Source organism: Bos indicus x Bos taurus, chromosome 7 (assembly GCF_003369695.1).
Source record: "Bos indicus x Bos taurus breed Angus x Brahman F1 hybrid chromosome 7, Bos_hybrid_MaternalHap_v2.0, whole genome shotgun sequence".
Lineage (NCBI taxonomy): Eukaryota > Metazoa > Chordata > Mammalia > Artiodactyla > Bovidae > Bos > Bos indicus x Bos taurus.
Genome location: NC_040082.1, coordinates 28,631,510 through 28,649,993, shown reverse-complemented (window position 1 = coordinate 28,649,993; position 18,484 = coordinate 28,631,510). Strand labels below are relative to the sequence as shown.

Here is an 18,484-nt window from a genome sequence, read left to right as displayed (position 1 = left end):
TTTTAGGAATCAGTAAATTAAAATTGATGGGAATAGGCAAATTTAATTCAGATGACCATTATATCTGCTACTGTGGGCAAGAATCCCTTAGAAGAAATTGAGTAGCCCTGATAGCTAACAAAGGTCCGTCTAGTCAAGGCTGTGGTTTTTCCAGTGGTCATGTATGGATGTGAGAATTGGACTGTGAAGAAAGCTGAGCGCTGAAGAATTGATGCTTTTGAACTGTGGTGTTGGAGAAGACTCTTAAGAGTCCCTTGGACTGCAAGGAGATCCAACCAGTCCGTTGTAAAAGGAGATCAGTCCTGGGTATTCTTTGGAAGGACTGATGCTAATGCTGAAACTCCAGTACTTTGGCCACCTCATGCGAAGAGTTGATTCATTGGAAAAGACTGATGCTGGGAGGGATTGGGGGCAGGAGGAGAAGGGGACGACAGAGGATGAGATGGCTGGATGGCATCACCGACTCGATGGACATGAGTTTGGGTGAACTCTGGGAGTTGGTGATGGACAGGGAGGCCTGGCGTGCTGCGATTCATGGGTTTGCAAAGAGTCAGACACAACTGAGCGACTGAACTGAACTGAACTGATAGCCAACAAAAGAGTCGAAATTACAATACTTGGGTGCAACCTCAAAACCAAAAGAATGGTCTTGGTTCATTTGCAAAGCAAACCATTCAACATCAGATTAATCCAAGTCTATGCCCACACCACTAATGCTAAAGAAGCTGAAGCTGAATGATTCTGTGAAGACTTATAAGACCTTCTAGAGCTAATACCAAAAAAGAAAAAAAGTCCTTTTTATCATAGGGAATTGAAATGCAAAAGTAGGAAGTCAAGAGATGACTGGAGTAACAGGCAAGTTTGGTCTTGGAGTACAAACTGAAGCAGGGCAAAGGCTAACAGAGTTTTGTTAGAGAGAGAACACACTGGTCATAGCAAATACCCTCTTCCAACAACACAAGTGACTCCTCTACACGTGGACATCACCAGATGGTCAATACCGAAGTCAGATTGATTGTATTCTTTGTGGCCGAAGATGGAGAAGCTCTGTACAGTTAGCCAAAAAAAAAAAAAAAAAGACCTAGAGCTTACTGTGGCTCAGATCATAGAGATCTTTACCGCAGACTTCAGGCTTAAAGTGAAGAAAGCAGGGACCACTACTAGACCATTCAGGTATGACCTAAATCATACCCCTTATGATTATACAGTGGAGGTGAAGAACAGATTCAAGGGATTAGATCTGATAGACAGAGTGTCTGAATAACTATGGATGGAGGTTGTAACACTGTATAGGAGGCAGTGACCAAAACCATCCCCCAAAAAAGAGATGCAAGAAAGCAAAGTGGTTGTCTGAGGAGGCTTTAAATATAGCTGAGAAATGAAGAGAAGCAAAAAGCAAGGAAGAAAGGGAAAGATATACCAACTGAATGCAGAGTTCCAGAGAATAGCAAGGAGTAATAAGAATGCCTTTTTAAGTGAACAATGAAATGAAATAGTGGAAAACATGGGGAATGGGAAAGACTAGAGATCTCTTCAAGAAAATTGGAGATACAAAGGGAACATTATACAAGGATGGGCATGTAAAGGACAGAAACAACAAGGATCCAACAGAAGCAGAAAAGATTAAGAAGAGATAGCAAGAATACACAGAAGAACTCTACAAAAAGGTCTTAATGACCTGGATAACCATAATGGTGTGATCACTCACCTAGAGCTAGACATCTTTGCGTGTGAAGTCAAGTGGACCTTAGGAAACATTACTACAAACAAATCTAGTGGAGGTGATCAAATTCCAGCTGAGCTGTTTCAAATTCTAAAAGATGGTGCTGTTAAAGTGCTGCACTCAATATGTCAGCAAATTTGGAAAACTCAGCAGTGGCCACAAGATTGGAAAATGTCAGTTTTCATTCAAGTCCCAAAGAAGGTCAGCACCAAAGAATGTTCAAACGACTGTACAATTGTGCTCATTTCACATACTAGCAAGGTAGTGCTCAAATTATCTTGTGAGTAGATGGTAAAGAATCTGCCTGTAATGCAGGAGAACTGGGTTTGATCCCTGGGTTGAGAAGATCCCCTGGAGAAGGAAATGGTAACCCACTCCAGTATTCTTGCCTGGAGAACTCCATGGACAGACGAGCCTCATGGGCTACAGCCCATGGGGGCATGACTGAGTGACTTTCACTTCAGTTCGGTGCTCAAACTCCTTCAAGCTAGGCTTCAACAGTATGTGAACTCAGAAATTCCAAATGTACAAGTTGCGTTTTGAAGAGGCAGAGGAACCAGAGATCAAATTGTCAACATGTGTTGGATCATAGAGAAAGCAAGGGAATTCCAGAAAAACACCAACTTCTACTACATTGACAACACTAAAGCCTTTGACTCTGTGGATCACAACAAACTGGAAAATTTTTAAAGAGATGGGAATGCCAGACTACCTTACCTGCCTCCTGAGAAACCTGCATGCAGGTCAAGAAACAACAGTTAGAACTGGCCATGGAACAAAGGACTAGTTCACAGTTGGAAAAGGAGTACGTCAAGGCTGTATATTGTAACCCTCCTTATTAACTTCTATGCAGACTACATCATGTGAAATGTCAGGCTGGATGAATCATAAGCTGGAGTCAAGATTGCCACAAGAAGTATAAGCAACCTCAGATATGCAAATGATACCACTTTAATGGCAGAAAGTGAAGAGGAACTAAAGAGCCTCTTGATGAGGGTAAAAAAGGAGAGTGAAAAGCTGGCTTAAAACTCAACATTCAAAACATTAATATCATGGCATCTGATCCCATCACTTCATTGCAAATAGATTGGGAAAAAGTGGACACAGTGACAAATTTTCTTTTCTTGGGCTCCAGAATCATTGTGGACAGTGACTGCAGCTGTGAAATTAAAAGATGTTTGTTCCTTGGGAGGAAAGCTATGGCAAACCAAGACAACATATTAAAGAGCAGAGACATCACTTTGCTGACAAAGATTTGTATGATGCAAGCTATGGTTTTTCCAGTAGTCATGTATGGATGTGAGAGTTGGACCATAAACCAGGCTGAACACCAAAGAATGGATGCTTTTGAGTTGTGCTGGAGAAGATTCTTGAGCATCCCTTGGACTGGAAGGAGATCAAACCAGTCAATCCTGAAGGAAATCAACTCTGAATATTCATTGGAAGGTTTGATGTTTAAGCTGGAGCTCCAATACTTTGGCCACCTGATAAGAAGAACTGATTCATTGGAAAAGATTCTGAGGCTGGGAAAGATTAAGGGCAGGAGGAGAAGAGGGTGACAGAGGATAAGATGATTGGATAGCATCATTGACTCAATGGACTTGAGTTTGAGCAAATTCTGGGAGATAGTGAAAGACAGGGAAGCCTGGCATTTTGCAGTCCATGGGGTTGCCAAGAGTCGGACAGGACTTAGCAACACAAAAACAACAACAACAATTATAAAGATGCCATCAGATTTAAGAAAATATCATTTCTGTATTAGTTTCCTAGAGCTTCCATAACAAAGTACCACAAACTTTATGGCTTAAAACACAGAAATTTATTCTGTCAAAGTTCTGAAATTGGAAGTTGAAATTCAAGGTGTCAGCAGGGCCATGGTCCCTCCAAGGGCTCTAAAGAAGAAGCTTTCCTTGCCTTTTCTAGCTTCTGGTTAGTTGATAGAAATCTTGAAATTCTTTGGCTGATAGATGCATCACTCCAGTCTTTGCCTCTTTCTCCCCATGACCTTCTCCTATGTGTCTGTCTCCATAGCCAAATTTCCCTTTTCTCATAAGGACACAAGTTATATTGGATTTAGGGTCTAGTTTATTCTAGTATGATCTCATCTTAACTTGATTACAGCTACATAGACCCTGTCTCCAAATAAGGTCACAAACAAGGTTTCTGGTGGATATAAATTTTGGAAGGATAGTGTTCAACCCCAGAGAAGATTAGCGTGGACCCTGTGCAAAGATGACACACACACAGTATTCAACCCAAGATATTACCTAATATCAAACACTCTTACATAGTTGTCATGACACAAATTTGAAAACATATTCAATTTTAAATGGCTCACAACACTATAAAATCTCCTTATTTTATAGTTAAAAACTAGATTTTTGAATCTTAGTAAAAGTATTTAAGAGAATTATGAATTTTTTTAGTTTGAATGCTATTCTGTACATATATTTTTTTTACTACATCAGATTAAGTAACCATGTTTTTCTTATTTATAATTATTTTAATTCTGTTGAAATGCGAATGTTAGTGTGACATTTTGGTGGAGAATTAATAATGGTAGTTAATACGTGAGTATGTGCATAAGAGTTACTAAATTTTTATGCGTGACTTCACTAAGTTCAAACTAGTTTTGCCTTAAAAAAAATGAAACTGATCACAATTAGATGAACATCAACTATTAGTGATCATAATAGTAAGTGTTATTGGAAAAGATTACTTTTCATTTCAATCCCAAAGAAAGGCAATGCCAAAGAATGTTCAAATTACTGCACAAACAACTGCACTCATCTCACATGCTAGCAAAGCAATGTTCAAAATTCTCCAAACCAGGCTTCAACAGTACGTGAACCGTGAACTTCCAGATGTTCAAGCTGGATTTACAAAAGGCAGAGGAAACAGATATTAAATCGCCAACATCTGTTGGGTCATCGAAAAAGCAAGAGAGTCCCAGAAAAACATCTGCTTCTTTATTGACTATGCCAAAGCCTTTGATTGTGTGGATCACAACAAACTGTGGAAAATTCTTCAAGAGATGGGAATACCAGACCACCTGACCTGCCTCTTGAGAAATCTGTATGCAGGTCAAGAAGCAACAGTTAGAACCAGACATGGAACAACAGACTGGTTCCAGATTGGGAAAGGAGTATGTCAAGGCTGTATATTGTCACCCTGCTTTATTTAACTTATATGCAGTGTACATCATGGGAAATGCTTGGCTGGATGAAACACAAGCTGGAATCAAGATTGCCAGGAGAAATATCAATAACCTTACACATGCAGATGACACTATCCTCATGGCAGAAAGTGAAGAACTAAAGAGCCTCTTGATGAAAATGAAAGAGGAGAGTGAAACAGTTGGCTTAAAACTCAGTCTTCAAAAAACTAAGATCATGGCATCCAGTCCCATCACTTCATGGCAAATAGATGGGGAAATAATGGAAACAGTGAGAGACTTTATTTTTTGGGGCTCCGAAATCACTGCAGATGGTGACTGCAGCCATGAAATTAAAAGAGGCTTGCTCAAGGACGTAGTAATACATCCAGCGAGGAATGTTTCCTGCCATTGCCCTTGGGTGCGGTAGCTATGCATGATGTACATCCAGGGAGTTCCCTGGTGGTTCAGTGGTTAGGACTCCATGCTCGCAGTGCCGAGGGCCCAGGTGAATTCCCTGGTTGGGGAATTAAGATCCCACAAAAAGCACAACATGGCCATTAAATAAATACATGTGTATCCACGATCCCCAGGATCCATATTGACAAGGTGATTCTGGTGTCTGAAATTTACTCCAAAAAAAGAAAAAAGAATAAATAAAAGAGGCTTCCTCTTTGGAAGAAAATCTATGACCAACCTAGACAGCATATTAAAAAGCAGAGACATTACTTTGCCAACAAAGGTCCATCTAGTCAAAGCTATAGTTTTTCCAGTGGTCATGTATGGATGTGAGAGTTAGACCATAAAGAAAGCTGAGTGCTGAAAAATTGATGCTTTTGAATTGTGGTGTGGGAGAAGACTCTTGAGAGTCCCTTGGACTGCAGGGAGATCAAACCAGTCCATCCTGAAGGAAATCAGTCCTGAATATTCATTGGAAGGACTGAAGCAGAAGCTGAAACTCCAATAGTTTGGCCACCTGATGCGAAGAGCTGACTCATTTGAAAAGACCCTGATGCTGGGAAATATTGAAGGCAGGAGGAGAAGGGGACGACAGAGTATGAGATGGTTGGATGGCATCACTGACTTGATGGACATGAGTTTGAGCAGGCTCCAGGAGTCTGTGATGGACAGTGAAGCCTAGTGTGCTGCAGTCCATGGGGTTTCAAAGAGTCAGACATGACTGAGCGACTGAACTGAACTGAACTGACACTAATGGTAAAGAACCTGGCTGCCAATGTAGGACACTTAAGAGACACAGGTTTGATCCCTGGGTTGGAAAGATCTCCTGGAGGAGGGCATGGCAACCCACTCCAGTATTCTTGCCTGGAGAATCCCATGGTCATAGGAGCCTGGCTGGCTACCATCCATAGGGTCACAAAGAGTTGGATACTACTGAAGTGACTTAGTATGCATTCATTACATAAGAAGCAGGAGAGAAATGCAACTGGTAAAGGGCTCGGATACCTTCCAACATTTGAGAATAGTGGAAATTATCTTCAACTCTTTGAAGAATGGCTCTGAAAACGAGCTTAGACTCCAGAAGGCATAACTAGAACTGGTGAATTAAGGTTCAATGGACACACTTCAGTGCAATATAGAACTAAGGTTTTTCAGTGAACAGTGTGTTGTATACCAGAATGCAGGTGGTAGTTGTGTAAGGGGGTGACATGTGGGTTCCTGGACGTGCTCCGGAAGGAGGTGAAAGATTACCTCTCCAGGACCTCTTAATGGAGATCTTTCCTTGAGCAATAAATTGAAACAGTGGATCATTTCTAGCTTCAAGATGCAAGTCCTCCTAAAATTTCTATTTCTCTATATTCTATTAAATGAATATCAATATTAATTATATGACAAGACATTTCTATAAGTTGATATATTTTTAAACAGCTGCCAACCTATGGTGCTCTATGAATTCTATGTTTTGAAGTGCTTGGGGGAAAAAGGTATTTAACCTATGAGAAGAGGAAACATCATTAATAGGTGATAAAAGTAGGGGCTTAAAACTTCTATTTATTAATAAAAACCATATGATTATCTCAATAGATGCAGAGAAAGCCTTTGACAAAATTCAACATCCATTTATGATAAAAACTCTCCAGAAAGCAGGAATAGAAGGAACATACCTCAACATAATAAAAGCTATATATGACAAACCCACTGCAAACATTATCCTCAATGGTGAAAAATTGAAAGCATTTCCTCTAAAGTCAGGAACAAGACAAGGGTGCCCACTTTCACCATTACTATTCAACATAGTTTTGGAAGTTTTGGCCACAGCAATCAGAGCAGAAAAAGAAATCAAAGGAATCCAAATTGGAAAAGAAGAAGTAAAACTCTCACTATTTGCAGATGACATGATCCTCTACATAGAAAACCCTAAAGAGTCCACCAGAAAATTACTAGAAATAATCAATGACTACAGTAAAGTTGCAGGATATAAAATCAACACACAGAAATCCCTTGCATTCCTATACACTAATAATGAGAAAACAGAAAGAGAAATTAAGGAAACAATTCCATTCACCATTGCAACAGAAAGAATAAAATACTTAGGAATATATCTACCTAAAGAAACTAAAGACCTATATATAGAAAACTATAAAACACTGGTGAAAGAAATCAAAGAGGACACTAATAGATGGAGAAATATACCATGTTCATGGATTGGAAGAATCAATATAGTGAAAATGAGTATACTACCCAAAGCAATTTATAGATTCAACGCAATCCCTATCAAGCTACCAACAGTATTCTTCACAGAGCTAGAACAAATAATTTCACAATTTGTATGGAAATACAAAAAACCTCGAATAGCCAAAGCAATCTTGAGAAAGAAGAATGGAACTGGAGGAATCAACCTACCTGACTTCAGGCTCTACTACAAAGCCACAGTTATCAAGACAGTATGGTACTGGCACAAAGACAGAAATATTGATCAATGGAATAAAATAGAAAGCCCAGAGATAAATCCACGCACATATGGACACCTTATCTTCGACAAAGGAGGCAAGAATATACAATGGATAAAAGACAATCTCTTTAACAAGTGGTGCTGGGAAATCTGGTCAACCACTTGTAAAAGAATGAAACTGGACCACTTTCTAACACCATACACAAAAATAAACTCAAAATGGATTAAAGATCTAAACATAAGACCAGAAACTATAAAACTCCTAGAGGAGAACATAGGCAAAACACTCTCCGACATACATCACAGCAGGATCCTCTATGACCCACCTCCCAGAATATTGGAAATAAAAACAAAAATAAACAAATGGGACCTAATTAACCTTAAAAGCTTCTGCACATCAAAGGAAACTATTAGCAAGGTGAAAAGACAGCCTTCAGAATGGGAGAAAATAATAGCAAATGAAGCAACCGACAAACAACTAATCTCAAAAATATACAAGCAACTCCTACAGCTCAACTCCAGAAAAATAAACGACCCAATCAAAAAATGGGCCAAAGAACTAAATAGACATTTCTCCAAAAAAGACATACAGATGGCTAACAAACACATGAAAAGATGCTCAACATCACTCATTATCAGAGAAATGCAAATCAAAACCACTATGAGGTACCATTTCACACCAGTCAGAATGGCTGCGATCCAAAAGTCTACAAATAATAAATGCTGGAGAGGGTGTGGAGAAAAGGGAACCCTCTTACACTGTTGGTGGGAATGCAAACTAGTACAGCCACTATGGAGAACAGTGTGGAGATTCCTTAAAAAACTGGAAATAGAACTGCCTTATGATCCAGCAACCCCACTGCTGGGCATACACACTGAGGAAACCAGAAGGGAAAGAGACACGTGTACCCCAATGTTCATCGCAGCACTGTTTATAATAGCCAGGACATGGAAGCAACCTAGATGTCCATCAGCAGATGAATGGATAAGAAAGCTGTGGTACATATACACAATGGAGTATTACTCAGCCATTAAAAAGAATACATTTGAATCAGTTCTAATGAGGTGGATGAAACTGGAGCCTATTATACAGAGTGAAGTAAGCCAGAAGGAAAAACATAAATACAGTATTCTAACGCATATATATGGAATTTAGAAAGATGGTAACAATAACCCTGTGTACGAGACAGCAAAAGAGACACTGATGTATAGAACAGTCTTATGGACTCTGTGGGAGAGGGAGAGGGTGGGAAGATTTGGGAGAATGACATTGTAACATGTAAAATATCATGTAAGAAACGAGTTGCCAGTCCAGGTTCGATGCACGATACTGGATGCTTGAGGCTAGTGCACTGGGACGACCCAGAGGGATGGTATGGGGAGGGAGGAGGGAGGAGGGTTCAGGATGGGGAACACATGTATACCTGTGGTGGATTCATTTTGATATTTGGCAAAACTAATACAATTATGTAAAGTTTAAAAATAAAATAAAATTAAAAAAAAAAAAACTTCTATTTATTGAATACTTACTGTGTGCAGGATGAATTGGATGAATTTATCCATATTATCCCATCTCATTTAATATGCTTAGTTTTTCATTGCTTGGTTTGGAACTTGTGAGACACTGTAGTTCTTAGAATGATGAATTCTCACAATAATTGGCTTTTTCTTATGTATTCTTTGGTGATGGAACACAGGACTGTTCTGATGGCTACATGTGTAAAACACATTTTCAAGTTAAAAATGGAACTGCAGTGTCACATCAAGGAACATCTGACCATGTACAGACATTTCTTCCTGTGGAGGTGAGTGATTTAACATATCATGTTCTCCTTTTCAGTCTTTGTAAAGCATAAAGTAAAAGTTTGAATCTGATAAATATATTTAAAAAATTAACTGCCATCAGATCCTGAACTTGTTGTAAGGGGAGAAGTGAACATCATTTCTAAGAGGTATTTTCTTCTCTAATATTGAAATCAGGAACTGTGGTAAAGTTAAGATTCACTCTGGGTCTGTACAGCTTGTCACAAGGCTTCACCCTTTTGGTTTCTCTTAGATCTAAAAACTACAGATGCCTTCCGTTGCTTATTGATTTTTTCCAGTAAAATCCCCTCAGGATAATACCAGGCCTATACCTCAGCCGAGTAATGTATGATGGAGATCTCTTTACCTAGTCTACCTTTAATTCTTCTCCTTTGTCCTTTAAAATATGCTGGATCTGGGTCTCATTCCTTAGGGGACTTTAACCTTGACTTGAAAATCTTGCTAAATTAAAATTTAATAAGCTACTAATAATGGCATAATGGTTTTCTGGGATATTTTCAACTTTCTTTTTATCAAAATGAAAATAGACTTATTGTACTTTATGTTGTTAATAAAATTTTTTATACATCCATTGTAAAATTAAACAATAGAAAAATATATAAAAACTCCCATACATCCTTCAACTGAAGGTAACCACTATGAATATTTTGGTAAGTATCCTTATGCAACGCATATTTCTGTCAGACACACACATACATACTTGTGTTCTGCAATGAACAAGTATGGCATGGAGATCTTCCCATGTCAGTAGATGTAGATGTCTGTAGTTAGTTATTTTTTAATGGCTCCACTGCATTTCATCCTATGGATGAACTATAATTATGTGAACCCATATTGAAGTAAAATGCTTGAATTTTAAAATTGAATCAGTGGGGATCTAATTGCTTCAACATGAAGAAAGAAATATAATGCTTAAATTCCAAATTCCAAATATCCTGGTAAAATGGGAAAGGAGACTTTTTTTGGTGACAGTTAAGCCCTAACCCCTTCTGTCTGTGTATTATGCTGGCCTGGAAGTAACTGTTGCCTATATAATTTATTTTTTATTTATTTTTAAAATTAAATTTATTTTTTTTAAAGTACTCCAAGGGATTTTTATATTTGGTTGCACCAGGTCTTAGTTGCAACATGTGGGATCTAGTTCCCTGACCAGGGTTTGAACTCAAGCCCCCTGCATTGGGAGCTCGGAGTTTTAGCCACTGGACCAGCAGGGAATCCCATTGCCTGTATAACTTACTTTGCAATTTATTCTTGAGGATATTGTGTTTGGTAATAAAGTAAGTGCCCCTGATTTATATATAGATTTAAGGTTTTTTGGGGTAATGTTTTTAGTATATTGAGTGCTTAGTCACTCAGTTGTGTTCGACTCTTTGCAGCTCTCTGGACTGTAGTCTTCCAGGCTCCTCCGTCCAAGAGATTTTTCAGGCAAGGGTACTGGAGTGGGTTGCCATTTTTCTCCTCCAGGGGATCTTGAGTAGGTGTTCAAATTTTGATTACTGTTTCATGGTTCGAATAACGAACATCATATATGAAGCCAAGCATGTTAGGAAGCTTTTCAGTTCATTATATATTAACTTCAAAAATGTACATGGAGATGATGATTTAAAAGATAAATTACTAGTTCTTCCCTAACAAGTTGGCAGACATTTGAAAAGCACTAAAAAGTGGTGTTGACAGTGTGAGGAAACTGACACTTTCTGGTTGATGTTTTAACTTCACAAAGTTTAAAGATGTGCACATACTATGAATTATCTATTCCAATTCTAGGAATTTAGCTTCATAAAATATAATTTTTTTCAACATTTCCCAACAAATTTCAAACATATGAAAAAGTAAAAAGAATTTTGCAGTGAACATCCCTGTATTCTTTGCTTGGATTCCAACATTAACATTTTGCTGTGCTTGCTGTATTATATATTTCTCCCTCTATTCATCTATCTTCCTTTTTGGTGCAGTGCTTTTACATCAAAGTATACTGCAGAAAATAATTAGAAATGTACAGAAAATTTTACATGTGTACATTTAAAACTTTTTCAAGTTTTACATGAAAGTATATTCATTCATTGGTCAGTTTTCATTCCAATCCCAAAGAAAGGCAATGCCAAAGAATGCTCAAACTACCACACAATTACACTCATCTCACACGCTAGTAAAGTAAAGCTCAAAATTCTCCAAGCTAGGCTTCAGCAATATGTGAACCGTGAACTTCCAGATGTTCAAGCTGGTTTTAGAAAAGGCAGAGGAACCAGAGATCAAATTGCCAACATCTGCTGGATCATGGAAAAAGCAAGAGAGTTCCAGAAAAGCATCTATTTCTGCTTTATTGACTATGCCAAAGCCTTTGACTGTGTGCATCACAATAAACTGTGGAAAATTCTGAAAGAGATGGGAATACCAGACCACCTGATCTGCCTCTTGAGAAATTTGTATGCAGGTCAGGAAGCAACAGTTAGAACTGGACATGGAACAACAGACTGGTTCCAAATAGGAAAAGGAGTACGTCAAGGCTGTATATTGTCACCCTGTTTATTTAACTTATATGCAGAGTACATCATGAGAAATGCTGGGCTGGAAGAAACACAAGCTGGAATCAAGATTGCCAGGAGAAATATCAATAACCTCAGATATGCAGATGACACCACCCTTATGGCAGAAAGTGAAGAGGAACTCAAAAGCCTCTTGATGAAAGTAAAAGAGGAGAGTGAAAAAGTTGGCTTAAAGCTCAACATTCAGAAAACGAAGATCATGGCATCTGGTCCCATCACTTTATGAGAAATAAATGGGGAAACAGGGGAAACAGTGTCAGACTTTATTTTTCTGGGCTGCAAAATCACTGCAGATGGTGACTGCAGCCATGAAATTAAAAGACGCTTACTCCTTGGAAGGAAAGTTATGACCAACCTAGACAGCATATTCAAAAGCAGAGACATTACTTTGCCAACGAAGGTCCGTGTAGTCAAGGCTATGGTTTTTCCTGTGGTCATGTATGGATGTGAGAGTTGGACTGTGACAAAAGCTGAGTGCCGAAGAATAGATGCTTTTGAACTGTGGTGTTGGAGAAGACTCTTGAGAGTCCCTTGGACTGCAAGGAGATCCAACTAGTCCATTCTGAAGGAGATCAGCCCTGGGATTTCTTTGGAAGGAATGATGCTAAAGCTGAAACTCCAGTACTTTGGCTACCTCATGCGAAGAGTTGACTCATTGGAAAAGACTCTGATGCTGGGAGGGATTGGGGGCAGGAGGAGAAGGGGACGACAGAGGATGAGATGGCTGGATGGCATCCCTGACTTGATGGATGTGAGTCTGGGTGAACTCCGGGAGTTGGTGATGGACAGGGAGGCCTGGCGTGCTGCGATTCATGGGGTCACCAAGAGTCGGACACGACTGAGTGACTGAACTGAACTGAACTGATATTCATTTTACCATTATTTATAATAGGAAAAAGTAGAAACAATTAAAATATCCAACAGTAGTGGCACCCCACTCCAGTGTTCTTGCCTGGAGAGTCCCAGGGGCGGGGGAGCCTGGCAGGCTGCCGTCTACGGGATTGCAGAGTCGGACACGACTGAAGCAACTTAGCAGCAGTAGCAGTAGTGGATTAGTTGCTTATGGCACATTTCTGTGATGGACTTTGTGATTCAGTAGGTTTGGATTGGAGCCTGAGAATTTTCAGTTCTAACAAGTTCCCAGGTTATGCTGATGCTGGTGGTACAGGGACCACCACACTCTAATAACTACTGCAGTACTTTATAATGGAACTCTTAGCATATTTTAGATGTACAGCTGAGATGGTTAGTTAATATAATATATGGTAGAGTTGATATTGTAATAATCTTGATGAAATGAAAAATGTCTTAGGTTGAGCCTGAGATGGAGATTCCTGTTGAAGTGACTTATTAAGGATATGTTCTTAGGAGAAAGGGAGTGATGGAAGCAGGAAAGAACAAGGGATAAAAGCTAAGGGAGATTGTGGTCTCACTCGAGATGAGCTTTAGTCTGATCTCCTTAGAACTCTGGAGCGTAGATACCCAAAATTAGTCTCACCTTGTTTCCTTGAGGCTGACCTTTTGTACTCTGTAACATTTATTGATCTGTCAGTCTGTCATTGCCTGATGTAGAGGAAGACATAGCTTCCAAGCAAGATGGCTCCAGTATTACTGAGAAATTCTTCAGGGAAGAGGGCTGCTGTGTGTTGTCAGCCAACAATTACAACAGCTGGGTGCTAATGGGTACGCTGGCCTTAAGGGGACCTGGGCAGGGCAGCAACAGTGTCTACTACCAAAGAGTAACCTAAAAGCAACAAAATGGCATCTGTGAGGAAGTATATGTATAAGGCCTGCATTGACATGACAGCAGTTTGTTTGAGAAAGGACTAATGATTTTAGTTAACCCCAAGCTCAAGGTAAGTGAAAAAAATGCCATGGATGCTAGAGAAACTGACTGGAAACCTAAGACATATTAATGAAAACATGATTGGATCCCAAATATTGTCTGGGGTCCCCTGGAGGGTCCCAGAGACCCTTTTAAGGGGTCCACAAGGTCAAGTATATGTAATAATGTTAAGATATTATTTACATTTTGTACTTTCATTCTCCCCTAGTTTCCCAGAGGCTACCTGTGTGTGATTTTGCAACAGAGTGAGTGCAGAAACAGTTATAAAAATCCAGCTATCTTTAATTAAGTTAGACACTAAAAATATTTTCAAAATGTATACTGCTTTTCTTACTAATTTATGTTGTTTTGGAAAACATTTTTTCATAGAAACTTGCTGTTATATTATCATTCATAGAAATTTGCTATTATATTACCATGTATTTTTAAAGTGAACTAATATTTTTTAAATTTCATTTTTAATTTCTAATACAATAAATATCATGCACATAACTCTCTTAAGCAAAAAGTTCATTGGAATCTTCAATGAATTTTTTTTAAATTTTATTTTATTTTTAAACTTTACAATATTGTATTAGTTTTGCCAAATATCGAAATGAATCCACCACAGGTATACCTGTGTTCCCCATCCTGAACCCTCCTCCCTCCTCCCTCCTCATACCCTCCCTCTGGATTGTCCCAGTGCACCAGCCCCAAGCATCCAGTATCGTGCATCGAACCTGGACTGGTGACTCGTTTCATACATGATATTATACATGTTTCAATGCTATTCTCCCAAATCTCCCCACCCTCTCCCTCTCCCACAGAGTCCATAAGACTGATCTATACATCAGTGTCTCTTTTGCTGTCTCGAATTTTAAAAGTGTAAAGGGGTGTTGAGACCAGATAGTTTGAAAATCATTGCTATAGAACAAGGAAATATTACCTTATTATATGTGCAGAACAACATTGATAGAGTACATGATGAACGGATTCATAAATAATAGTTGAAAATTGATCATAAATGGGGTTTATCCATTCAAAGAAGCATGCTGGGGGCCATGGGTAGGCTTGAAAATATATTATTATGAGGACTATTGGGAGTTCTGGGGATGTTAAATTAGAACTAAAGACCTAAGAAGGTTAATTGTCTTAAGATATCTAGAAAGCTTTCCCGTGGAAGAGAGAGTAGACTCACATTGTTTCTGAGGAGACAGAGTAACTGGAAATTATTCAAGACAGGTCTCTCTACTGTTTAGGTTGCTCACAGTGAAGTTGGTCATCTTGCAAAGCTGTGAGTTCCCTTCCCTTTCTTGGAGATGTTAGCCACAGAGTGGATAACCTTTTCTCCAAAACAGTGGTCACTGACAGAAATGTTTAGATGTTTAAAGCACCAGGATGGTGATGAATGAAGTGGGCTGATGGGAGTTGGTGGGACCTGTGGAGAAGTGGAGAGGGAATGGTTCATCCAAAGGGGAGTAGAAATGCTTCTCCAGGTGGATTTTCAAGAGAAGGCAAGATTTGGATTTATGTGTTGATTTAAGTAAAAAAAAAAAAAAAAAAATCTGTGCAGACTAAATAGACTATGTGTATGGGCTGCAAATGGTCCTTAGGCCACCAGTTTATAACCTGGCCTCTAATATTATAGAAAGGGGTCCCACATTATATAGAAGACTGAGCCAGGGGACTTTGGAATTCTCTTTAGAATTTAGAGCACCATCCATAACTGGGCTTCCCAGGTGGTGCTAGTGGTAAAAAACCCGCCTGTGAATGCAGGAGACGAAAGAGACCTGGGTTTGATCTCTGGTTCAGGAAGATCCCCTGGAGGAGGGCATGCAACCCACTCCAGTAGTCTTGCCTGGAGAATCCCATGGACAGAGGAGGCTGGTGGGCTACCATCCATAGGGTCACAAAAGTGTTGGACATGACTGAAGTGACTTAGCACAGCATATCTGTACATCACATTTCCTATTTAAAGATATTTGAAAGAATGCCTCTACTAATAGTTACTTTTAAAAAGATCTAAAAAAAAACTGGCCATGTATGAAGTGGGAAATCAGATCACTTCTTTGTTCCAATCAGAACTGGTAGTCTTGCCTATAGAGGGGTAGCTGGATTCATGATTTTTATGCTCGTGAGTTTATAGCCAATAAACAGGAATTTAAAAATCAAAGAAATATAATGGAATATGTGAGTGAAGTAATTTGTTAAAATCATAATCTATGTCTTGTTTGAATTTTTAAAATGTAATTTAAAATGATACTTAAAAGAGTGAGATGATATTCAGAAATCTACTAAAAACATTGGGGTTTCTTAGTGTTGGTTTTGGGGACAAGAGTTCTTATATGATTATTCATTAGATAAGACATTTATTGTTGAGAGTAGTTACTGTGATTTGCTTGTGACATTTCTGAGTTTGTGAAGTAACAAACAAGATGTTCTCTTTTCATTACCAGTGACCAAGAGAGATTCATTGCTTTATTTATAAAAATAAAATAATAGTTTGAGAATGAAAGTGGTAGCAAAGGCTCTATACTCAAGTTAGACAATTTTTTTGAGGAAAATTAGTCACTGTTAACCTTTCAACCTCATGTGAATATTATTGCAAAATAACTACTAAACTTTAGAATTATTTTGTAAGGTTCTAAATTAACTTCCAGTGCTAAAGAATCCACCTGGCTATGCAAAAGACACAAAAGATGCAGGTTCGATTCCTAGGTCCAGAAGATCCCCTGGAGTAGGAAATGGGAACCTGATCCAATATTCTTGCCTAGAAAATTCCATGGACACAGGAGCCCAACAGACTACAGTCCATTGGGCTGCCAACAGTCAGACATGACTGAGTACAGCGCAACAACAGCAAATTAACTCATTGGCCAATATAGACTACAATGGCTGCAATTCTAGAGAATTCTAGCTACAGTGCTACAATTCTAGCTACAATTATGATTCTAGAGAAACAAGGTATAAGTTTTTTTTTTTTTTAATCATGTTTAACATTAAACCACTCTAAAAGGAAACAATGAGATGAATATTCAACATGGATATTGATTTTTAATGACCAGTAGTAAAAATTACTAATGAATGTTTAGAAGAGGGAAGTGCCTGAAATTTCTTCCTGTAGAAATAGCTTTTGTCTAACATTGGTTTGCATTTTCTTTTTATCTCTACCATCTTCATATATGGAATTCTGAATCATTTTCATAGAATAGAGATAGCCCAGATTTTGCCCTTCAATTAATTCAATTTCAGTTCAGTTCAGTCACTCATTGGTGTCCAATTCTTTGCCACCCCATGAATCGCAGCACGCCAGGCCTCCCTGTCCATCACCAACTCCCGGAGTTCACTCAGACTCATGTCCATCGAGTCAGTGATGCCATCCAGCCAACTCATCCTCTGTTGTCCCCTTCTTCTCCTGCCACCCATAAATATTTATTTTAGGTTGGTCAGTGATTATTTTTTTATATTATTGAAGTTTGGATTCTTCTGTGTGAAGTTTCATTTCTTCCTTTTGAAGAGGTATCAGAGATGGGTATTGAGCATATTTTATTTATTCATTTGCCATCTTCATTACTTTAAAGCCTGCGGTTACACCTTTAGATTACATTTTTAAAAACTATGAAAATGATAGAGTCATAAGAATAGCAATAGTATACTACTGGAAAAGGGATTTTTTGTCCTAGGGCCTTGTAGTCCAGTAACTGGGACTTTTCCTAGTCCAGGGCAGGTAGAATATTATAGAAAATCCTGAACAAAAAAACAGCTTATCACAAATTCCCTGAAGCATAAAGCTGAGAATCAGTAACAGGAAATGATCTCAATTACCAAAAGAACATATTCAGAGAATGATGATCTTCTGATGTAACCAGGTCTTCAAATATACTCATTTGCCCTAAGGATTTTATTAAGTGGCTTCTAGGATGAGTTCTATTTTGTATGTCTGAAATAGACTCATATGTCAGAATATTATGGGTTTTTTATACATATAATGGAATAAATGACAAGCTACAGTTCTCAGTGTTAACAATTTCTCTGTAAAGCAACTGCTATTTTTAGACAGAAGTATAGACATATTAATAAATGTAAATGATGAGTAATAAGCATGTTTACCTCTAGTATCTGAAAATGTAACTATTAAACCAATGCTAACTAACACATCAGAAAATCTATTATACTTAATATGTGTAGATACAAATGAAAGTACCTGTAATAGTCAGTATTGATTTATTGATATAATGAATCTAATGTTGATAGATAAGTGGATTTTTAAAGTAAATAACTATTAATACAGCAAACCTCAATCCCGTAATACCATTTTGTGTTTTTCTTGTGGTATATTATGAAAATGTTCAAAGGCAAAGTAAATTTTATTTAACTTAGAGTGTAAATATATGCCACGAAGTGGTGTGTTTGAGAGAAGAGTATAGGATATTCTGAAAATCAGTCAGGTCTGATTAGGATTTTCAGTTCTAATAAAACTGTGGACTATTACACTAGATAT

General features: G+C 38.3%; 1 protein-coding gene across 3 annotated transcripts in view; it reads left to right on the top strand.

Annotated features, from left to right (window-relative positions):
- Nucleotides 1-18,484, top strand: part of ATG10 (autophagy related 10) — a 262,614-nt gene that overhangs the window by 69,329 nt on the left and 174,801 nt on the right. For 2 of the 3 annotated variants that reach the window (XM_027545687.1, XM_027545686.1), the window contains one exon: nucleotides 9,486-9,593. The exons of the other annotated variant lie outside the window; for it this stretch is intronic. In XM_027545687.1, the coding sequence (XP_027401488.1) occupies nucleotides 9,486-9,593 (108 nt within the window). The remainder of the gene's footprint in view (nucleotides 1-9,485; nucleotides 9,594-18,484) is intronic. 3 annotated transcript variants of the gene reach the window in all.